This window comes from Nothobranchius furzeri, chromosome 13, assembly GCF_043380555.1.
Source record: "Nothobranchius furzeri strain GRZ-AD chromosome 13, NfurGRZ-RIMD1, whole genome shotgun sequence".
NCBI lineage: Eukaryota > Metazoa > Chordata > Actinopteri > Cyprinodontiformes > Nothobranchiidae > Nothobranchius > Nothobranchius furzeri.
In genome coordinates this window covers 50503742-50528486 of record NC_091753.1, presented here as the reverse complement: position 1 = coordinate 50528486, position 24745 = coordinate 50503742, and the positions used below count along the sequence as shown (strand labels likewise).

The following is a 24745-nucleotide window of genomic DNA, read 5'->3' as shown; positions in this document are numbered from 1 at the left end:
TGGGGTGAGCTACGATGTAGCCACAGCTGCCGTGGAGAGCACTGACAAAGGGGCCTGGGCTGCTGAACACTGGCACCACCGGTCCCTCTGACCACCACCAGCAGGCAAGACGGGTTAAGGACACAACAGCAGCATTCTCTGGTCAGAGCCGGGATGGAACCTGCAACCTTTTGATTACTGGAGAACCGGCTCTACCTCCTGAGCTACAGCTGTCCTTATGGGCTCTGAACTGTGGAAAAACAGACACTTTTTCAATGGAGATTTGGGAAGGTAAAGTCAGAGCAGCTGCAGCTGTGCACATGAACAAAAATCTGCTTCTTGGTCTGGAACCTGAGGAACAAATACATTTGGCCAAATATTTTGTGTTTTGTGGATTTGGAGAAAGCGATCGACCTTGTCCCTTGGTGGGCCCTGTGGGGGTACTCCGAGAATATGGGGTTCCCTGGCCCTTTAAGAGGGACTGTTATGGCAGTTTCACATCTGGGCCAGCACGGACCGGGCTGGGTGGCATCGGTCCCAGTCCCATACTGGTAGGGTTTGTTCATACACAATTTTCCACAACGGGGAAATCTCCAAGCATGTGGACGGTGCAAAAGGCACGTGGAAAATCCGTGGTGTCTCCCTTAAATGATGGCCGTGCAACTCGGGGCATGACAGCACTGTGTGTGTGTGTGTGTGTGTGTGTGTGTGTGTGTGTGTGTGTGTGTGTGTGTGTGTGTGTGTGTGTGTTTGTGTTTGTGTGTGTGTGAGGAGAGACGGAGAGCTGCCGCAGCTTCAGTCAGAGGCAACGTTTACTTCACAGTACCCAGAATGATAAAGAGCCGTGCATGCTGGTTGATTCTATCCACCAATTGGAAGCTCCCCCTAACGGTAGGCGTGTATTGGAGCAGGCCAATTGGCTGGCATTGGGTGTGTTGGACCTGTTCAGCCTGAAGCAGACCGCCTTGGTTTGTGGACTGAACAACCAACCACCTAGATGTGAACAACGTAAAAGCTACCCAGTCCGGTCCATGCTGACCCAGATGTGAAAGCACCGTTAGTTCCCTGTATGGCCGGTTCATCCGCATTGCCGCCAGTAAGTTGGGCTTGTTTCCAGTGAGAGTTGGGCACTGCCAAGGCTGCCCTTTATCACTTCTTCTGTTCCTGACTTTTATGGATAGGATTTCTAGGCACAACCAAGCTGTTGAGGGGATCTGTTTTGGTAAAAGAACGAACAACTAAGCCCTTCAGGAATACTTCTGAGTTAAAAAATGCTCATGAAACACGTAATCAGGTAGGCAGGTTTTAACGTTGCAAATCTGCAACGCCTGCCTCCAGAGGGTTAAAATGCATTACAAATTTTGTGGAGAGCAGGCTTTCTCATTTGCTGATCCCAAGCTCTGGAATTCACTCCCCTTTACATGTGCAGCAGGCCCTGTGAATAGCTGTTTAAAGTATGTTCTCAAAGCCCACTTTTTGTGTCTAAACCAGAGTAAAATGGAGGCAGTGTTGTTTGGCCCATATGGTTGCACTGATGCCTCTACGATGGACTGTAGTGATTTCAGTTCCCACTTGAGTATATCTTTGGGTGAGGATTGATAATGCCCTTTGCTTTCACAGTCACGTAAATGGAATTGTGTGTTGTTCTATCATTTTCAAAGCTTGTCCAAGCTAAAACCATCCCAGTCAAGAAGTGATCTTGACACTGTAATCCATGCATTTGTTACTGCACGCCTGGAATTTTGTAACTCCATCCTTTTTGGTGCAGGTCAGGGTACTTTAGCTTGATTGCAACTTGTTCAAAATGCTGCCACTAGATTGCTGGAGGGCAAGCGAATGTTTGAGCATGTGACACTGATTCTGGCAGCTCTACATTGGCTACCATTAGAATTTCTTTAAAAAAATAGCATTAGATTTTAAAACTTTGAATGAGTTGGCCCCGCCTTGTTTGGCGTCTTTATTACAGCCGTTATGGGCTCGACACACGGGAGGCGACAGATGACCGCGATCAGCGAAATTTGTCGCTGTCGCTTTTATTACCTGTCACACGGGAGGCGATCCGCGGCAGCGGCCAGCGGCAAAGCCGTCTACGTGTTCTGTTGCATGGCGAAATCGAAACTTCCATTGTTTTGTTTGGCTGTGTCACGTTGGAGGGAATTAAGGTTATTTAAGCGGTTCAGAGTTAATAATGCGGTAGATATGATGTTTCACAAGGTGCTGCTAGAGTTATGTGAAATCTTACTTCTGATTTTACTATATAAAACATAATAATTATCAACTTCTCCTCCATGTTTGCTCGGAGATGTGCGGAGCATTATGTCCGCTCATTGGTCAGTGACTGAAACCTCCGTTGATTGGTCCTCGTCCGAGCGACGAAAAGTTGAAAATGTTTCAACTTTCTGGGATTGCGTCGCTGGGTCGTCCGTGCACAGCACGTGCACAAGTGCAAAATTTCACACTCACGTTTTTCGCGTTTCGCTTAGTAGGAGAGAGACCCGCGATTATCGCTTTGTCGCGCATGTCTCATTGAAAATGAATGGAGGAGAAACGATGTCGCCTCCCATGTGTCGAGCCCATAAGTCCTGGCTCGGATGCTCTGCTCAGAGAACCATTTGCTGCTCTCAGTCCCAACATCTCATTTAAAGATAAGGGGGGGGGGGTCGGACTTTCTTGGTGGCCAGACCAAAGCTATGGAACATGCTTCTGTTGATTCTACCTACATGGCCGTTTTTAAAACAAGGCTCAAGACCAACTTCTATGAGGGGTTTTAACTTTGTGTGTTAGCTTTTATCTGCTCTTATTGACTTGACTATTTGTGTTCTTGTGTGTGTCTTTTATGTTTGTTTTTATTTGTTTATGTCTATATAGGTGGCACATTCTATATCCGTAAGGTGCTATATAAATTTTTGTTGAGTTGATCATAAATTATAATTTAGCTTGTAATTTTTCATCTTTTATGATCTGTCCCATTTGTGTGTTTTATTTGTTTATGCTTTGCTGCACAATCACCTTACTAGGCATCTTATCATTATCGACTTTTAACCTTCTTATTAGTTGTTTTAGATATTCTTCTTTGATCTGTTTCTTTTAACATATCAAGTTCAAAGTCAAAGTCGTTTTATTGTCAGTTCTACCACATGTGCAAGACAGACAGAGAAATTAAATTGAGTTTCAGTACACACAATTCAGAGATCAGACATACATGGGCAAGACACGTGACAAGAATTGGTTACTGCGGTCATTCGCAACACGAGTCGCGCTACCTTAATAGATGAAAGAGGAATTGCATGAGGATAAGTTTGGGGGGAGGGAGAAAAAAGGCATACCAGAGTTACTCTCGACAGGGCGTAGCTGTACTATGCAAAAAAAAACCACCCCAACCTATAAGCACGAACATTAACATTCACAACATGAGACTCCGGTAGGAAGGGCGCGGGGGGGGGGGGGGGGGGGGGTCTGCAGCATCTGTCTGCATTCCTTCCTTCGTGGGGGTTGTTGGTAGCAGCTTCAAGGCTGCCTTGGCGTCAGATTAGGATAACAAGACTGTGTTTGGGTCAAGCAGAGATAATTTTCCCCTCTGCCTTCAGTCTGTAACTGGTCTTTCCAGTCCTTCAGTGAAGCCAATTCGGGTTATTAAACATCTCCAAACCGTCCGGTCACCCTCTCCGGGATGACATCCATTTTGCGCACTAACACCGGTAACGCAGCCAAGACATTGTCCAGCTTACGATTCACCTCGAGTAACATCCCAGTCTGTGAGGTATCCGCCCGGACGGTGCTTTCCCTGGGTGCGGGTCACCCTCCAATCGCTCCCGTCTTCCCAATTTTCCGGAAAACCAGATATCCTCCCACTCCAATCAGAAGAAATCCAGTGATCATCAGGCCAAATATCCACATATCTTCGACGTCCTCAATGGACAGCTGAGAGAGACAGACGACCTTCCACTCCTTCCAGGAATCGAGCATATATCCCACTGCGTGTGTCCCATGAGAGCAAGTGGGAGCCCCCTCCTCCATTCTCATCGTAGAAAAAATCTTATCAATCGCGTTGAATGACCAATTAATAAAATCCATTTCTGAAATAGTGATTTCCAGAAGAAATGCAGAGAAGCGCTCTGTAGGCAGACAGGACAAAAGAGCCTTGGGAAAAAAAGATAAGGGAGCAAAGCAGAAGCGATTGTGCTTTGTGAGTGCCAAGAGAAGAAGAGGTTGTCATCATGATGGATATTGTTGTCAGTCCTTATGGAGCATCCTTGTTCTTTTGTGAAGCACTTTGCTCAGCTGTCATGATGTTTTATGTGCTATATAAATAAACATGCTATGGAATGGTATCTAAAATGAAAATACTCTGCACTTATTCAACATTTTTATTTCTTACCATTAGGTAAAAGCAAATACTCATTAAAGTCACCCATTGATAAGGGAAAAAATCATTGTATTGCAAGTGTGCAATAATGTATAGAGATGAGACAATTGATATAAAAAAATTTGTGTTATAAATTCAGATTTAAGACAAAAGAAAAATGTTGCTACCATTGTTTTGCTCAGTTTAAGATATTATCCATTCAATTTTTCTTCATTAAAATTTTCTTGGAATTCCTTTCTGGTTGAAACAAGATGATGAAACACTTTGGAGCAAATATACACAGAATCAGTCCAAAACTGGAGGCCAGAATAGCAAATATCTCCACAGCTACAGTAAATTTTCCAGGAGAGCTGACATATGCTGGGATGAAGGTGAGCCACACTGCACAGAATATCAGCATGCTGAAGGTTATCAGCTTGGCTTCATTAAAATTATCAGGTAGTTTCCGAGCTAGAACAGCTAACACAAAGCAGAAAACAGCCAGCAGGCCAATGTACCCGAGCACAGCCCAGAACCCAACAGCAGAACCTAATGCACATTCCAGGATGATCTTCTCCTTGTATGTGCTCAGATTCTTCATTGGGTATGGAGGGCTGAGTAACAACCAAATTGTACATATCAGTACTTGAACAATTGTAAAACAGACCACAGTCATTCTTTGTTGTGGAGGCCCAAACCATTTCATGACATTACTACCTGGAAGTGTAGCTTTAAAGGCCATTAAAACCACTACAGTTTTGCCAAGAACACAGGAGATACAGAGAACAAAGATGATGCCAAACGCTGTGTGTCGCAGCATGCAGGACCAATCAGAGGGAGCTCCGATGAAAGTTAATGAACATAAGAAACACAGAGTCAGAGAGAAGAGCAGCAGGAAGCTCAGCTCAGAGTTGTTTGCTCTGACAATTGGAGTTGTTCTGTGATGAAAGAAAATAGCTGCTGTTATGATGGCCAGACAGGCCCCACTAACAGAGAATGCAGCCAGGATGATTGCCAGGACTTCATCATAGGAAAGAAACTCCACAGGTTTGTGGAAACAAGCGTCTCTTTGTGCATTAGGCCACAATTCACTGGGACACGGGAAACAGTCTGGAGAATCTGCAAGATTTATCAAAGCAACTCATTAGTAGCGAAAAAAAATATAAAACTGCATTGAAAATGTAAATGTACCTGTTGTGTTACTAATCTCTCCTTCAGGACATGGTATACAATCATAGCAGCAGATGGGTTTTCCTTTCTGCAGGACTTTATGAGTTCCTGGAGGACAACTCTCAGAACACACTGATACTGGGACCTATCAAAGAGACACAAAAAGTAACCAAATGAATCATTTTATTTTTTCATAGCATATGCTACACGTTACACATGCAAAATTTCATGATTGTAACTTTTTACTTGTGTCCCATCCTTAATCCAGGTTATGTTCCTGTTGATATGAAACTCCTGTCCTTTAGGCAGTGATGCATCATAGTACCCTACTGTAACCGGTTCAATAGCTCCACTCTCACTCTTCTGCCAGTTGACCAGCTCATAAAAAGCTACAGAATCCCCGTTAGCATCAAATGACACAGGATAACCATTCCGGGTAAAGTTGACTGTCTTTAACTTGGATAAAACCTGAAAAAAAGGCAGGAAAATGTTCACATTCAAAAAGACTTTGAGTACCTTAAGGTTTATTTTCTAATTGGAATTACCTGTTTTGGCTCTAGAGGGAAGTTTTTGTCACACTTTGTGGTGAAGTTTGTTTCTTTGCAGACTGCATTGTGAATAGCATGAGCTATTGCATAAACAGCTTTGTATATCATGTTCGTACCTCTTAGTTGAGATGTTTCAGTGTACGGATTTTTCAGAGTTTTTATGTTTTCAGTTCCATCACACACTCTCTTATTTGATTCTGGACCTTAAAGCAGACACATGGGGATGTTAGTGTTAATTACAAATTGCTGGAGCTTCATACCATTTTAACAAAATGTGCAATTATTTTTTTCATCTGTGTCACAACACTGTGTGGAAACCCAAGCTGAGTTATCAAAATGAGTATCGAGCATTTTTTAATGTTTTTATGTTTTATTTATTTCAAGAGCAAATGGATCATGTTATAGCGAAGGCAACAACCTTACAAACAATGCAAACATGCATCAGATCCTCCTACTTTTTGTCAGTGTGCAGTTGAATGCGTCCTCCCATAGTTCAGTAAGTACATCGGAGGATGCTACTTCGGAGAAGGATAGGTCCAGTAGGAAATCTCTAAAACCTGGGATGACAGATTTCTGAATGGCAACTCCGATGGCTCCTGCACAAAAACTGAAGCCCATCAAGTAAGGGTCAGATATCCAGGACTCACTTCCTATCCACTGGCGAGGTGGCGGGGGGTCCAGAGCCAGCTCTTTTAACAGAACAGTCATATCTGTAGAGTCTATAAATGCAACAATAACTATCGCTGTTGATCTGGAGACACAGTAAAAAGTGGAGTAACATTGAAAGAACATGAAAATCAAAAGAGTGTTTCAAATCTCAAAAATTTGTTTTGCAATTTACACACAAAAAAAATCATAAAAAAATGAAGATCATTAGGTTGATTCAAACCTGCGAATAACATCAGCAACTCTCTGGATCTTGCTATGTGAGTCAATCCTCAATAAGGATACAGAATATTCCACACAGATTCCCTCTCTCTGTGCTGCAGCAAGAAAAGATGCCATCCCATAATTCCCATAATCTGAGTCTGAGCGGACAGCACCTATCCAAGTCCATCCAAAGTGTTTCACCAGTTTGGCCAGTGCATCAGCCTGGAACTGGTCACTGGGAGCTGTTCTGAAAAAGGTCGGGAACTGCTGCTTGTCTGACAGACAGGAACAGGTGGCAAAGAAGCTGATCTAGAAAAAGAAATATAGCACAAAGAACTTTTGATGATAAAAAAGTAGAACTGAAAATTGACAAGGAATTGTTTAGAATTTACACAAATTTAAAATGTGAAAAAAATCATTTTCGTCTTAAAAATTTACTTGAGGAATATTTAAGGACCCGATGATGCGTGAAATGCTGATCGAAGGTGTGGATCCAGACTCTCCAACAACAGCCACCACCGCCCCAGATTGTAAACAATTGCTGCCTTTGTAAAACACCGGGTCCTGACCATTTGATAGCTGAAATGCAGCTTGCATGGCTCCAGGTACAGAACCACATGAATCATAAATCTGATATCCAAGTTTGATGCCTGGCAGCAGCTCTGTGCTGTTGTTTATCTCCTTGACGGCAAATATCATTCCACGAGAGAAGCGCAGTTCTCTGGGAAGCAGGCTGAACAAAATCGGTGAAATATTAAAATTTATATTTAAAAAAGAGCTACTAATAAATCAAAAACAAAAAATGTTGCAAACATATCTGCTCGTGAGGAAGTTAGCAACTGACCTTAACATTTAAACATGGTTAAAAAATACATGAACATCTCATGTCTTTAAAAATACATTTTTTTGTATGATTTATTTATTTATTTATTTTACCATCACAACATTTACGGTACAGTAAATTGTCATTTTTCTGTTGAACAAATCTTTTCCATGTGTTTCTGTTGCTCACCTCTCACATCTCGCCGACTCCGGTTTGTTCATATAAGAAAATTCAGCTGTCTGCAGTTTGTAATGGAAAGAGATAATGCCTCCAATAACAAAGTCCCCATCTGATGAGAATTTAGGCAGTCGAGGGACAGCTTGTAAAGCACATTTGTTAGACAATGAAGCCTCCACACTGACACCAGCTCTACTCAGTGCCTCCGTAGGTTCGGTGTTTTTTTTCAAACCATCCAGAGACCAACCCACAGCAAAAATTGGCATCAGTATCAACAAACTCACAGCTAATCTCAGACAAATGCGAGCAGTTCTGACCTCCATTCCTCAAGAGTGTAGATTGGTGTGTGGGTTTTTATTGGTTTATATACCTTCTGTTGCCCATCAGGAAGAAGGCCTAACTATATGGTGATTCATTGTTTATTGATTCTTCATTTCTGTTGCATGTTTTTGCCTGTTTCCTGACAATTTAACAAAGACAGACAACCAAAAGCGTGTTTGAAAAGTTTTATTTTTGCCTTGACTACTCTCCACATTAAGGTTTGGGTTTTGCAATTTTCCCAGTTACCATTTGGTCATTTTTTCAGTTAGTAATATTATTGGACCGTTGTACTTTCCCTCAGTAATAGGGGAAAAAGAAAACACTACAAAAAATACCAACAACATATGACCATTTTTAGAACAGGGGTGAGAAGGTGTTTTTGAACAACGCATCTTAAGATAAAAAAAATTCAAGCCGCTTCATGAGCACTATCAAAAAATTAAAAGGAGAAAAAAATTCATGAATAAACAATAGTTAAATAAAAGGATATATATATAAATTATACAAAAATCTGCATGAGAGGAAACGGTGGATGAACAGGAGTTCAAAAAAGCCTGCTTGAACAAGTTTTCAGCTAGGGATGTCCCGATCAGGTTGTTTGCCCTCGATTCCGAGTCCGAGTCATTTGATTTTGAGAATCAGCCGATACCGAGTCCCGATCCGATACTTTCAATACATTAAAAAACAAAAGAAAGAAAAGGAAGAAACAGTTCCAGAATGTTCCTTATTTTGACTTTTAATTTTTAACAACAGATCACTTCTGTGAGGTAGCTTGAACAATCAATAAATAACATAAATTCTTCACTTTTGGACTTTATTGCAAATATAAAAAGTCTAATATGAAAACAGATAGTACTTCAACTTAAATACCTGGCAGGGGTCTATTTTGCCTTGGCCCCCAAAATGCTTAGATATGTCCGTGGGCATGGGACGGAGTTTTGAAGATGATCTGAATTGTATTAACAATGTAAATACTACATGCTGATAAATGATTGCTTTATACAGGTACAAACGTGTAGTGGGATAAATCTACCTACTGTCAGACTGGCCGGCTGGATATGGGAGTTGAGCTTGTAGAGAGCGTAGTTTCACAGATGCGGAAGTGATAGCGTCGGTGAAACGCCAGCTCACGGTTTAATCTAGGAATCCCCGAGCGCTAGATGCGTCAATGAAGTGACACGGAGATGCTGGGTTTTCCAGAAGTAAGTAAGAGCACTTACTGTGAGCAGATAGTTCGTAAGATGGATCGGTTGATTGGAAACTCTGATCATCGATCTGAAGAAACGATGACTGAGTGGTGAGCTGGGGAGGCGACTTCCGTGTATAGTCGCGGTTAGTGATGTAGGTGTGACGTGGAGGGAATCCCCGCGAGGAGCATGCTGCGACTTGTGGTCCATGGTGGAGATTGGCAAGCTGGGAGAGGCTGGTTTGGGGACTTGGGTTCTGACAGGACCCCCCCATCCAGGGATGGCTCCTGAAGTCCCAGGGTGGCCCCGGCGGTCCCAGAAGTCAGAGATGAGGGTAGGGTCCAAGATGGTGTGGGCCAGTTCCCAGGAGCGTTCCTCAGGGCCGTAGTCCGCCCAGTCTACGAGGTACTGCCATCCCCAACCTCTGCGACGAGCGTACAGGACGCGTCGGACGGTGTAGATGGGCTCACCATCGACGAAGCGGGCAGGCGGAGGTGCCGGAGCCGGAGGCGGAAGGAGGGAGGATTCCACATAGGGCTTGAGCCGGGAGGTGTGGAAGGTGGGATGAATGCGGAGACTCACCAGCATCTGCAGCCGGTACGAGACTGGGTTGATGACCTTCTGTATATTGTAAGGCCCGAGGAACTGGGGAGCGAGCTTCTTGGATCCGGCACAGAAGCGGAGGTCCGTGGTGGACACCCAGACCTTATCCCCAGGAACATAGGAGGGACCAGGATGGTGTCGGCTGAGATGTTAGTGAGCGTAACGGGCGTTAGCTTGGGTGATGGAACCTTGTGCTTTGATCCAGGCGTTCTTGCAGCGCCTCACTAGGGATTGCGCTGCAGGTACAGCGACTTCGGACTCCTGGTGGGCAACGACCGGGGGCTGGTAGCCATAGCAGACCTCAAAAGGGGACATTTGTGTGGTTGAGGAGGTGTGAAGATTTTGGGGCAACTCTGCCCAGAGGAGGTATTTAGGCCATTGCAAGGGTTGGGCCGAGACAAAGCACCGGAGGTACCGACCCAGCTGTTGGTTAACCCGCTCCTCTGACCATTGGTCTGCGGGTGAGAGCCTGAGGATAGGCTGACCGATGCTCCCATCAGGTGGCAAAAAGCTTTCCAGAATCGGGCCGTAAACTGGGGACCCCGTTCGGAGACCACATCGACAGGGAAGCCGTGGAGGCGCACCACGTTCTCCAGGAACAGTTCTGCCGTGCATCGGGCCGAAGGGAGACCCGGAAGGGCGATGAAGTGGACAGCTTTAGAAAACCGGTCTGTGACCGTGAGAACTGTTTTGAGGTTCTTGACCGGCGGGAGTCCTGTGACGAAATCCAGGCCCACGTGGGACCAGGGACGGCTGGGCACCAGAAGAGGTCTGAGGACACCAACAGGGGCCTGGCTGGGTGTCTTGGAGTGGGTGCAGATGTCACAGGCGCTAGTGTATTCCTTAACATCCCTTGCCATGCATGGCCACCAGAGTGCTCGTTGGAGGAACTTCAGAGTTCGAGAGAACCCCGCGTGGCCAGACAGGCGTGACAAGTGGGCCCAGGAGAGTTCCTCGCTGCGACAGGATGTAGGGACATGGAGACGACCTGCGGGGGTCTCTGGAGGTGTGGGGTCGTCCTGGAGGGCGTTCTGGATAGCCTCCTCCAATGGCCGGCTCAGGTGGGCCAGGAAACGGTGCTCTGGGAGAATTGGTGCGGGCTCGGATGTCGGCGTTGAGTGTGTGAACTGGCGGGAGAGGGCATCAGCCTTCTGGTTCTTTGTTCCAGGGCGGTAGGTGAGATGGAACTCATAGGTCTCGAAGAAGAGGGCCCAGCGGGCCTGGTAAGGATTGTGCTGCTTGGTGGATCGGATGTGAGTCAGATTCTGGTGGTCCGTCCAGATAGTGAAAGGCTGGGTGGTGCCTAGAAGCCACTGTCTCCATTCCTCCAGCGCCCATTTTATGGTCAGCAGTTCACGATCACCCATGCCATACTTCTGCTGGGTGGTGGAAAACTTCCTAGAGAAGTAGGCGCAGGGATGGAGTCTGTCGTCGGGCCCGCCTTGGGACAGGATGGCACCGGCACCGACGGCCGAGGCATCGACTTCGGCCACAAAGGGCACCGTAGTATCTGGATGGCGGAGGATAGGGGCCGACGTGAACCGGGTGACCAGGTGGGGGAAGGCCCGAATGGCATCTGGAGTTAGACGGAACGGTTTGCCGGGTGGGCTTGGTCGGGTGAGGGAGGTGAGAGGTATCACAATGGTGCTGATGTTCTTAATAAAACGGCGGTAAAAGATGCAGAAGCCCAGAAAAGTATATGTAGCTGCTTGTGAAAGGGGCCAGTCATCGACCGCCTGGACCTTCTGAGGGTCCATGGTTATGCCCTGATCCGAAATCATGAAGCCCAGGAATGAGATGGTCAGCTGGTGGAAAGAGCATTTCTCGGGCTTGCAGTATAGGTTATTGTTCAGGAGCCGGGTCAGGACAGCGCGAACTTGGTGGAGGTGTTCGGCCTCAGACTTGGAATAAATTAGGATATCATCCAGGTAGGCAAACACCCACCGGCCCAGCATGTCGCGGAGGACATCATTAATGAGGCGTTGAAATACGTTTGGGCTGTTGCACAACCCGAAGGGCATGACCTGGTACTCCCAATGACCGGTGGGTGTGATGAATGCGGTCTTCTACTCATCCCCAGCTTTGATGCGGACCAGATTGTAGGCACTCCGGAGATCCAGTTTTGTGAAGATCTGTGCCTGGGAGATGGAGTCCAGAGCAGTCGTGAGGAGTGGCAGGAGATGACGGTCCCTGACAGTGATTTTGTTTAGACCCCGGTAGTCTATACAGGGACGAAGGTCACCTTCCCTTCTTCACAAAGAAGAAGCCTGCAGCGCCCGGGGAAGTGGAGGGTCGGAAGAAACCCTGCTGGAGGGCCTGGTTGATATATTCCTCCATAACTCTGGATTCGGAGGGAGAGAGAGAGAAAAGGCGCCCACAGGGAGGACTGGTTCCTGGTTGCAGCTTGATCTCCATGTCATATGGGCGGTGAGGCTGCAGTGTGGTGGTGCGTCAATTGTCGAAGACTGCGGCAAGGTCCCGATAGGGCAGTGGCAGATTGGGCGGTGGAGGTCCGAGACCACCAGCCGGGCGGTCTGCCATGGGTGGAGGAGGAGAGAGGTGGGCCTGGCACTGGGTCCCCCAGCCTAAAAGGCGGTTCTGGGACCAGGAAATCTGGGGGGCGTGGAGACGGAGCCAGGGGAACCCCAGGATTAGAGGAGAGGAGAGGAGGGAGCGGAGATGATAAGGAAATGGAGGGTTTCCCGTTGGCCTTGGAGGATAATCTGGAGTGATTGGGTTCGGTCTTGGACAGGATAGGGGTGGAGAGGTCTGTCGTCCACCGAGGCCACCGGAACAACCTGTTCCAGGGGAGTCAGAGGGATCCGTAGGCATTTAGCCAGATCCACATCCATGAAGCTGTCGGCGGCCCCCGAGTCCACCAGAGCATGCATCTGATGTGAGGTCTCACCATGAAAGAGGGTGACAGGAAGGAGGAGTCGGTGGGAAGAGACAGGGGCAGAGGGTGACCCGGGCTGAGCTACCCCGATACTCAGTGGGTTCCTTCGTTTCCCGGCTGTAATGGGCAGTCCAGGCGCCGGTGGTCGGGAGAGCCACAATAGGCACAGAGACCCTCGCGCCACCGTCGCTGTCTCTCCTCTGGGGGGAGGTGGCCTAGCTGCATAGGCTCCTCAGTTGAAGTGGGTCTGGGGGCTGGCATTGGTGAACGAGGAAGAGGTCCAGGAGCTCTGAGTGGGTAGAGTGGAGGACCTGGGTCGAACCAGAACCCGCTGGCCGATGCGCAGCACCAAGTCGGCAACTTCATCCAGGGTCTGGGGCAGTTCTTTTCCCGCCATCTTGTCTTGGACGTAGGGCGCCAACCCCTCTAAGAAGACAGCCCGAAGGGCAGAGTCATCCCATTGCAGTTTGGCAGCGATGGTGCGAAACTCTGACGCATAGGCGCACACCGAGTGTTTCCATTGGCGGAGCTTTAGGAGACATGCCTCAGCCTCCACTTCACTACTGGGTGGAACAAAGGTCTTCCTGAGGGCGGCCACAAAAGCAGCATAGTCATTGCAGGCAGGGGATTTAGAATTATAAAGAGCAGCGGCCTACTCCTGAGCACGTCCAGAAGGCAGGGAGGTGAGGTGCGCCACCTGAGAGCGGGCAGTGGGGAAGCGTCCTGGTTGGCACTCGAATTGCATGTCGACGGAGGCGAGCAGACCATCTGGGCTCCCAATCTCTCCATTCCACCTCTCCGGTAGGCTGAACTGCGGCTCCTCCTTAGGTGGAGCGAGGGCTTGCTGCTGGAGAGCATTGAGGGATGTGGATAATTGAAAGGTGAGGTCGGTCAGGGAGTTCACCTTGGTGTTGAGCCGATCGACCAAGGCGTGGAGCTGAACAATCTTATTCTTCATTTGCTCAAACTCCGCTGGGTTAATAGACTCAGTCATCCTGTAAGACTGGTCAGCTGGATATGGGAGTTGAGCTTGTAGAGAGCGTGGTTTCACAGACGCAGAAGTGATAGCGTTCGTGAAACGCCGGCTCACGGTTTAATCTAGGAATCCCCGAACGTTCAAGCGTCACTGAAGTGACACAGAGATGCTGGGTTTTCCAGAAGTAAGAGCACTTACTGTGAGCAGATAGTTTGTAAGATGGATCGTTGATTGGAAGCTCTGATCATTGATCTGAAGAAAGATTGACTGAGTGGTGAGCTGGGGAGGCGACTTCCGTGTATAGTCGCGGTTAGTGACGTAGGTGTTACGTGGAGGGAATCCCCACGAGGAGCATGTTGGGAGTTGTGGTCCATGGTGGAGATCGGCAAGCTGGGAGAGGCTGGTTTGGGGACTTGGGTTCTGACACCTTCATTTTATTTTTTAAGAACTTTGTTTTGTTTTCTTGGTTTTTATTTTCCTAACTTCCTATCCTATGTTTATGTTTATCTAACTAGCTAACTAACTACCAAAAACTTTATTTATATAGTGCCTTCACATGGCCCAAGGACCAAACAAAGCGCTGCACAGCAGAAAAAAAAAGAAAAAATTATAAAACCATTTAAAAACCAACAAAAACATGCAGATAAAATCTAGGTTTGGGCAGCAAAAAGTGCAAAGCCATCCGTTAACGGGACTCTTCTTGAATAAAAGCTAAAGACTAAAAGTGTGTTTTCAGCTGGCTCTTAAACTTGCCGAGCGTGGTGACCTGTTTAACACATGTAGGTAGCTCATTCCAGAGCCTCGGCCCCAGCACCGAGAAAGCACGACCCCCTCGAGATTGTTGTCTGTGTTTAGGAACAACCAACAGTCCTTGTTGTGCTGACCGAAGGTTCCTTGCGGGAACATAAGGATGGATCAGATCCACCAGATAATGTGGAGGCAACTCATTTAAACATTTAAAAACAAACACCAGAACTTTAAACAAAATTCTAAAAGAGACTGGAAGCCAGTGTAGGGATGCCAAGACAGGCGTGATGTGTTCAGATCTCCTGGTACCAGTCAGTAACCTGGCTGCCGCGTTTTGGACCTTCTGTAGTTTCGCTATGGAGGCCTGCTTGATGCCTGCATAAAGTGATTTACAGTAGTCCAGTCTGGCGGTAATGAAGGCGTCGATGACATTTTCCAGATGTTTACGTAATAGCAGCGGCTTAATCCTAGCTATTCTCCTGAGATGGAAATAGCAGGATCTGATTGTTCCATTGACCTGGGTGTCCAGTGTGATCTCCATATCCAACTTCACCCCCAGGTTGGTGACCACAGCCTTCTCAAAAGGTGCTAATGAAGGAGAGTCAATCCCTTGGGCACATCCATGCTTGTATTTCGGGCAGAACAGGATAGTCTCAGTTTTATTCTGGTTGAAGAACAATACATTTTGAGCCATCCTTGACCTTCTCTTAGCAGTCCAAGAGTGGTTTAAAAGAACTTGAGTTATTGCATGATACAGGCAAATAGACTTTACAGTCATCCGCATATAGGTGAAACCTGACGTTGTGCCGACAAAACAAGTCACCCAGCGGCAGCAGATAGAGGGAAAAGAGGAGAGGTGCCAGGACTGATCCCTGAGGCACTCCACACTGCAAATCAGCAGTATCAGACGAACAGTCCCCCAGTCTTACACAAAAATTCGTCCCTGAGAGGTAAGATTTTATCCACTGGAGTGCTAAGCTTGATATTCCCACCCAGTGCTCCAGTCGACCAATCAGGATATTGTGGTCTGTGGTGTCAAATGCCGCAGTCAAGTCCAAGAGCACTAAAACCATAGCCTCCCCAGAATCGTTTGCCATCATGATATCATTCAAAACAGGGCTGATTCTGTACTATGGAGAGACTTTAACCCAGACTGAAAAATCTCTAGCATCTCATTTTCATGTAGAAAGGATATCATTTGTGCATACACAAGTTTTTCTAAGACCTTAGCTAAGAGGATTCTGTGAGTTAGAGGAAATAATGTCAGCAAAGAACTGAATTATCGCCTGTTTCGCAGCTTTTTGGTAGGCTGCCCAGCTATCTCTCAGTAGGTCAAGGGAGATCTGAAGCCCATCCCGCTTCCACCTACGCTCTGCCTTCCTACATTTCCTTTTTAAGTCCTGTGTTGTCATATTTAGCCATGGCTCCTTTTTACATTTATGTTTCTTAGCCTGCACAGGTGCTACAATATCTAAGACCTTCGAGCATGTTGCGTTAAAATGTGCAGTAAGCTCCTCAGTGCTACTAGGCCCAGCAGTTTGCCCCTGCCCCACCAACCCAAACACTGAACAAAACTCAGTGGCCATTGTTTATGTTTATTTATTTGGCAGATGCTTTTATCCAAAGCGACTTACAATTTATAACCTATAGGGCATGTTGTGATCTGTGGGAGAAACCGGAGTACCCGGAGGAAACCCACGCATGCATCGGGAGAACACGCAACTCCACGCAGAAATGCCACAGCTGAGTTTTGAACCTGCAACCTTCGTGCTGCGAGGCAACAGTGCTAAAAACTGCGCCACCATGAGCCCGCTGTCCAGTCTGTCTCTGATCTTCCATCATCTCCCAGTCCTCCAGAAAAACTCCTGCCTGCTTCCTTCTTTTTCATTCACAGTGAAAAGAAAAGTAACTTTTTAACTAGCAGATCAAATTGATCTATTGGCCGCAAAAAAAGCGGAATGCGCGCCGTGCTGCCCGGCTGTGCCAGTGACGAGCGCTGCAGCGCATCCACACGTCATGCTCAAATACAGACAGAATTTACCAGAGTGAAAATTAACAGACATGAATGACTGTGTGTTAATTATATATATTTTTGGTGACGCTACTTGGAAACTTAGAAAATGTTACTGTGGCCGTGTGCAGAACGCAGCTGGAGTTCATGAATAATCAGCGGTCTGCCTGCCGCTCTGCATCTCTGCTCAAAAGAATCCCCGCTAATCTGAGTCCATATAAATAATATAATATAGGTAGAAACTGGATCTTTTTTTTAGCTCCTTCTGGGTGTGTAAGTTAAAGGCATCAGGGGAGCCTGACAACCTTTAGGAGAACCAAATTGCTCTCCTGTAATTTGAACCCAGTATCCGAGTCTGGATCGGGAAGTAAAGCCCGAATCCCGATCAGTCTGAAACCACGTGATCGGGGCCGATTTCCGATCATGTGATCAGATCGGGACATCCCTATTTTCAGCTGCTTTTTAACTCTGTCATTGATGACTAAAGTCGTCATTTTAAATTCAACTGCTTGCAGCCATTATGACTGAAGTTATCAATTGCATTTTTCAATAGGGTGGGCATCGGAACGCCCCTGCATTGCAAGAGTAAACATCACAGCTCTAAAGCTGAACATCACCCACGTGTGTCACACATCATGTGATCAGAAAGCAGACAATCCATGAGTTAGGAGATTGTTTTGAGACACTACTGTGAAAAAAGTGAGGCACTAACCACAAAAGTGTCTGCTGCTCACACTTAGACAATAGCTTGTGAAAGAACGGATAAAGTTAGAAACACATTCATTCTTCTTGATGTAATAAGTGAGTGTACTCTTTCTTTTTGTAGTTTTGATGTTTACATGATTGTAGAGCACAATGTTCTGTGACGCTTAAAAAAACGCTCAAAATCATTGGTAGTCGAGGGCGAGGGCTTTTCTGATCAGAAAATGGCTGGCAGTAAATGAGCACTGAGTCCACTGATCTCAGGCCCAGGGGTAAAGAGCTCCAGAGTCTGGGTGCTACACCAGCAAATGATCTGTCACCTTTGATCTTCAGTGTGGTGCGCTGCACAATCAGCTTTAATTACTGGAACTCGGGAATCTGTTGGGGGTCACAAGCTTGCATTCTCCGTCTCTTTGGAAGGATGTTTAGAAAAGAAAGCTTGACTCAATCCGTCCTTACGAGCCTGTCGGAGAGCCCTTGAAAGGACAGATATTGGCGTTGTGTGCGACCATCTTGAGAAATATAAATTAGGCTTAAGAAGATGATGGTGCTTGGCCATGTAAGGCCCTAATAACGAGAACCAGAAGGAAGAGGAGGCGGTGGCTAGGGTGTATTTGGACGACTTGGCCAGAAGCTGAGCACAGGCATTCTGTATCACCTTACAGAATAGGACTCAGCATTGCAATGTTCATGAGATGATTGAAGGTAGAGCAAACAAGAAAACTGACATGAGAATCCTGAGTCAAAGCCAAATCAAAAGTTGCACCAACATTTTCGACAGAGGGTTTGGTGTGAGAAGCAAGCTGACCAAGAGAGTCTCAGGCTTTGGGATCAATCATGTTGGAAGGAAATGTACAGTTGGATGTCATCTGTATCTAGATGGTAGGAAGTTATTTTAAAAGAGCTCAGTATGTGCTGAGAGGGAGCAGATAACAGAGACCCCCAACACAGAACCTTGTGGCACACCATGGGTGATAGAGGTGGGGGAGAACCAAAGCTTGTAGACAGCCGCTGTCAGGATCTGCTCCTGTAGCCTCCTGTGTCTCTGGTGTCTCATTTCCCTTGTTTGTGTTGATTGAACTCACCTGCCTGTTGTTATCTTACCCACCTGTTTCCCTGATTACCCTCGTGTATTTAAACCTTTTGTTTTTGCTGGTCTGTGTCCTTGTCTTCCTGTCACATCATCCTACCTGTCATTATTCAAACAAATCAGTTATTTTTATCTACAACCTGCATCCTGTGCCTGCTATCACCTGCATTTTGGGTCCTAACTACAATTCCATTTCATGACAACCACAAAGAAGGCACACAGACAATCTACCAGGTCAATGTTACTTAGTCCCAAACTGACGACTGATGTCTGGATTTGTTAAGTTTTGCTTTTTAATTCTTGCTAGAAAACAAGTTCTCCGGTGTCTTCAGTCTTATAGTGTTTTGTTTAGTTTTATGTTCAGTAGTCATCTGTACTTTTTTCAACAAATTTTCTCTTAATTGCATTATTCCCTGCTATTTCCGTTGTACAGTTTCTAGTCAGCTGTTAAGTTTTCCCGTCTAGTTTCATCTTTAGTTTTGTGTTTTAGGTATAGTTGGTCTACTTCTCTGGTTTATTGTGTTTCCTCCCTTCTCTGTTAATTGTTTACACCTGCTCCCTGTTTTCCCTGTTTGCTCCTCTCTGTGTACAAAACCCTGTAGTGTTTCTCTGTGTTTGTTGGATCATTGTCATTTGTCAGCATTTGTTGTTGCCTCCTGTGCTCATGAACTTTTTGAGTGTGGTTCCTGTGACTTTGTTTCTTGTGCCTCTTTTGGATTTTGCTGTGACTCCTTTCATAAAGGATTATTCATTTTTGACAACATTTCACTTTCTGTGTCATCCTGTGTTCCAGCATTTTGGGTCCAAACCTCTTCTACACGGTAATAATTTATTTATGGTGCATTTAGTGCCAACCGCAGCCCAAAGTAATGTCAAAACACTGGAGTCCATACTTGTGAGAACGCTATGTGACCACCTGGGTATACGTTGTGCATGTAAAGTCTAAGAGTGCCAAATAGTGAGTCTGAGAGACCACAGACCTGCCCTCAATGACCCAAGGAAGATTAGGGAAATCCAAACCACAGACATCCCAAGGTCCCTTTGGCTGCTGCAGTGTAAGCTTCAAATTGGAAGTGGGCACCGGCACCAGAGGCAAGGCTGAGTGAACAAATCCCCCCTCCCTCCAGGAGCCATCAAGTGTGCTTACCCCCAAGCTCCTGAGTGTGTGTTGCTTTGGATATTGTTGGTGGAAGTGTTTAAATTAAATTGGGGCACAGGCTGCCACAGGACTACAAAGATGGGAACCATCCTTCACTCCCTGAACTTACCCACAACTCAATGCCCTGTGTACATGTGTGTGTGTGGTGATGTGATGGAGCAGGAGGATGGAAATGTTTGAGAAGGGGGAGGATAGACTGGGGGGCCTAATCCCTCCCATGGAGCCAGCTCCCCCACTGGCCCCAGTAGGCACCCCTGCTCCCAAAACTCACTCGACAGAGAGACCCCAACCTATCTGTCAAGAGCCCAGAGCAGCAGCATCATAGAGCCCCATGGAGCCCGAGGCCATCCATTCAGCCCCAGCCCCATTACGTCAACTCCAACCCTTGCATTTGATCAATTTATAGACTATGTAAGTTGGATGCTCCCCCTCCCTGATATGCCCCATGAAGGAAAGCAGAACTTCTCCTGCAATTTAAGGCCCCCAAGCCAGGGTCAAGTACCGCTGCATGCACCCACCCATGCCACCAGCAGTTATTAAGCAAGAACCCAATCCCCCTAGGCCCAGCTCAGACCCCCTTCCAGGGATGATCAACCCTATAGTCAAGCCACCAGACCCTCACCCATACCCATGCAGGAGTGATACAGCTATCAGGCAGTGACCATGACAACCGTATCAGATTCAGATTTCAGAGAGCCCACACACAAGATAGAAACCCCCCCAGGTCACCAAAGCACCACATGCCGGAGGAGCAGCCCCCTATCACCAGATCCCCCAATCAACCCACTCCTAGGACATGCCCCAAACACTGAACAACACACACACACACACACACACACACACACACACACACACACACACACACACACACACACACACACACACACACACACACACACACACACACACACACACACACACACACACACACACACACACACACCTACCGCCCAATCCATCCTCCTCTCTTTGATGACATCACACTCCGAACTGCTGCTTTAATCAGACCAGTAACAATAGGTATAAAAATATGAAGCTTTATGACATTATTTGTCTCCCATATTTCACTGTATTCAATGGTGAGATAAATGTTCCTTTTTCTTTCTTTGTGATTTTATATTTTACCTAAATGTGTTACTGATGAAGTAGTAAGTAAAAAAATATTTATAAAAAAACAAAACATAACGTAGCTTTATATTATTGTTTTATTTTTCTTGGCACGTTGAACATATTCCTTCAAAAAGAAAACCATTCATTTGTAACATAAACAGACAATGGTGGCATTCAAATAATTGCTGTCAAATGGGGTGTATTTGTTACATTTTCTAATTTCTAATTCTATTTTTATTTATCTAAAATGTTAGACTGGCAAACTTACCCCTTTAAAAATCTATGGTTTGGAGTTCATTGTTTTCAAGAGTTTTCTCTCAATTCCCTGTAAAATCTTACAATACGTTTTTATTCATTAAAAAATTCTTAGAGTTTTTTATTGGTTGAAATAAGATGATGAAACACTTTGGAGCAAATATACACAGAATCAGTCCAAAACTGGAGGCCAGAATAGCAAATATCTCCACAGCTACTGTAAATTTTCCAGGAGAGCTGACATATGCTGGGATGAAGGTGAGCCACACTGCACAGAATATCAGCATGCTGAAGGTTATCAGCTTGGCTTCATTAAAATTATCAGGTAGTTTCCGAGCTAGAACAGCTAACACAAAGCAGAAAACAGCCAGCAGGCCAATGTACCCGAGCACAGCCCAGAACCCAACAGCAGAACCTAATGCACATTCCAGGATGATCTTCTCCTTGTATGTGCTCAGATTCTTCATTGGGAATGGAGGGCTGAGTAACAACCACACAGTACAGATAAGAACTTGAATGAAAGTAAGAGACAAAACAGTCAATCTTTGCTGTGGAGGCCCAAACCATTTCATGACATTACTACCTGGAAGTGTAGCTTTAAAGGCCATTAAAACCATTACAGTTTTCCCAAGAACACAGGAGATACAGAGAACAAAGGTGATACCAAACGCTGTGTGTCGCAGCATGCAGGACCAATCAGAGGGAGCTCCGATGAAAGTTAATGAACATAAGAAACACAGAGTCAGAGAGAAGAGCAGCAGGAAGCTCAGCTCAGAGTTGTTGGCTCTGACAATTGGAGTTGTTCTGTGATGAAAGAAAATAGCTGCTGTTATGATGGCCAGACAGGCCCCACTAACAGAGAATGCAGCCAGGATGATTGCCAGGACTTCATCATAGGAAAGAAACTCCACAGGTTTGGGGAAACAAGCGTCTCTTTGTACATTAGGCCACAATTCACTGGGACACGGGGAACAGTCTGGAGAATCTGAAAGGACAGACCTGTTAGCACTGGTACATGTTAATTTAGGGATAAAAGAAACATTTTACTTTACCTGTCATGTTACTAATCTCTCCTTCAGGACATGGTATACAATCATAGCAGCAGATGGGTTTTCCTTTTTGCAGGACTTTATGACTTCCTCTGGGACAACTCTCAGAGCACACTGATACTGGGACCTGTTGAGGAGATACAGTATTTCATTTGATCATTTTTCTCTCATCAGCTGAAGCAAACTAGTTCTAAGCTTCCCTCAAAATTGAAACCTTCATTATTTGAATCTTTACTTGTGTGCTGCTCTCTACCCAGGTTGGGTTTCCAATGATACGAAACTCCTGGCCTTTTGGCAGTGATGCATCATAGTACCCTACTGTTACCGGCTCAATTACTCCATTCTCCCTCTTCTGCCAGTTGACCAGCTCATAAAAGGCCACAGGATCCCCATTTACATCAAATGACACAGGATAACCGTTGTGGGAAAAGTTGACTTTTCTCAACTTTGACAGAACCTGAAATAAAGGACAGTGAAAACCAAAGTTTGTAGAAGTCACATTTAATTTCTACGTACCTGTTCAGGGTCCAGTCTGATGTTTTTGTCACACTGAGTGGTAAAGTTACTTTCCTGACACACTGCATTGTGAATAGCATGAGCTATTGCATACACAGCCTTGTACACCATGCTAACAACTCTCTGGGATGTGTCAATGTATGGGTTTTTGAGGTTTTTTATGTCTTCCGCTCCGTCACACACTCTTTTCATTGGATCAGTCACTAAATGCATGCAAAGATAAATGTAGAATATTTTTTTCAAATTTAAAAAAGTCTTTGAAAGCATGTAAATACAGTTTTCATATATCACAATAAAGCTAATTATGATCATTCACATAAATGTTTAAAGCATTCTGGATTTCTTTAGTTGTTAATAGAATTCATTTCAGGTCATAAAATGACTGTTGCTGGATAAAAAAAAAGCAATGCAACATATGCCATTATAGATATCATAAAAAATTGGATTATAAAAAAAAATCAACTTTTACACGACACTCACTGTCTTTCAGGCTGCAGTTGAATGCATCCTCCCAGAACTCAGTCAGCACTGGGGAGGCAGCTATTTCAGATGGAGAAAGATCCAGCAGGAATTCTCTCAGACCTGGGATAACGGACTGCTGAATTGAAACTCCGATGGCTCCTGTGCAGAAACTGAAGCTCATCAACTGCAGATCAGTTATCCAGGTCTCACTAACTATCCACTGACGAGGTGGTGGAGGGTCCAGAGCCAGTTCCTCCAACAGAATCTTAATATCGGCAGAATCTATGAATGCCACAACAACCTTTGCCGTTGACCTGTAAAGACAAGTGTGCTTGTTTCAGCATTTTTACATGTTCTATTTAGCCCAGATCTGTACATATTTAAAATGTATTTAATGCTTTATGTTGCATAATAACTGTGCAAAAATAAAATAAATATGATAAATATTCTCAGACAATAAAAATAACTTTTAATGAACACATTTCTACCAATTTTTATTTTTATTTTTTCAAACCTGCGGATAACATCAGCCACTCTTTGGATCTTGCTGCGTGGGTCGGTCCGATAAAAAGATTCAGAGTACTCCACACAGATTCCTTCATTCTGAGCCACATCAAGAAAAGACTTCATGCCGTTATTTCCATAATCGGAGTCTGAGCGGACAGCTCCTATCCAAGTCCAGCCGAAGTGTTTCACCAGCTTGGCCAGTGCGTCGGCCTGGAACTGGTCACTGGGAATTGTTCTGAAAAAGTTAGGGAACTGCTGCTTATCTGACAGGCAGGCACACGTGGCAGACGGGCTTACCTAAATAAAAAGGACAATTTTTTTTCTTCTACATGCAGAGCAGATTTATTTTTGACTTCTAAATAAACAATTTCAGATAAACTTGCTTGAGGAATTTGAAAGGACCGAATAATGCGTGACATGCTGATGGACAGTGTCGATCCAGACTCTCCGACAACAGCCAGCACTTTACCAGCATGAGAGCAGTTGCTGTCTTTGTTAAACACAGGGTCCTGACTGTTTAATAGTTGAAACGCCACCTGCATAGCCAGCGGCACCGAAGCACAAGAGTCATAGATCCGATAGCCAAGAGTGATGCCTGGCAGCAGCTCTGTGCTGTTGTTTATCTCTTTGATTGCAAAGATCATTGTGCGAGATGAAGGCAGAACCCGAGCAAAAAAGCTGCACAGAATCAGATGAGAGTTGATGTTTACTTTAAAAAGCACAATTATGCAGGGATGAGAAACAAAAAGCGTACACAAATGACCTCCAGTTGAGACAATACACAGATTTGGTTTAATGTAAATTTGTGTCAACCTTTAATAAAATGTGTCTTTACAAACAGAATGTATATAAAACAATTAAACGAAATCATTATTCAAAATTTGAATACATTATTAAGTACAAGAAGATAAAATCTCTAATTTTACATGTAAATAGGATTTTTACTGACTACACAAATTTGTAACTCTTTACAATCACTGCAAATGTTAAAACAAACCATTTCATTTCATTTCCTCATCTTACTAACCTTGTGCATGTTGCAGGCTCAGGTTTGGTGGTGTAATTGTGCATCACTGTTTTCACTTTGTAATGTAAAGAGAAAACGCCTCCAACAATAAAGTCACCATCCATTGAGAATACAGGCACACAAGGAGCCCCCTGTAAGGTACAGTTAGTTGATGAATCTTCAACAGTGACACCAGCAGCACTCAGGTCCTCTATTGGATCAGCCGTTTGTTTCAG

At 45.3% G+C, this 24745-nt stretch overlaps 2 protein-coding genes across 2 annotated transcripts; both read right to left on the bottom strand.

Annotated features, from left to right (window-relative positions):
• Positions 1-4362: 4362 nt before the first annotated feature.
• LOC107380074 (extracellular calcium-sensing receptor-like) lies at positions 4363-8178 on the bottom strand. The gene is made up of 8 exons (XM_070543254.1): positions 7925-8178; positions 7351-7645; positions 6919-7221; positions 6498-6840; positions 6040-6245; positions 5741-5962; positions 5516-5639; positions 4363-5443 (listed from the first exon to the last, which is right to left on the bottom strand). Exons 1-8 carry the CDS (start codon positions 8176-8178, stop codon positions 4545-4547), a joined length of 2646 nt encoding a protein of 881 aa, XP_070399355.1. The 3' UTR covers positions 4363-4544.
• A 12780-nt stretch (positions 8179-20958) lies between these two features.
• Positions 20959-24745, bottom strand: LOC107380599 (extracellular calcium-sensing receptor-like). The gene is made up of 8 exons (XM_054742232.2): positions 24531-24745; positions 23887-24181; positions 23511-23800; positions 23009-23310; positions 22535-22737; positions 22254-22475; positions 22022-22145; positions 20959-21954 (listed from the first exon to the last, which is right to left on the bottom strand). The coding sequence occupies exons 1-8, from the start codon at positions 24632-24634 to the stop codon at positions 21050-21052; spliced, it is 2445 nt and encodes an 814-aa protein (XP_054598207.2). The 5' UTR covers positions 24635-24745; the 3' UTR covers positions 20959-21049.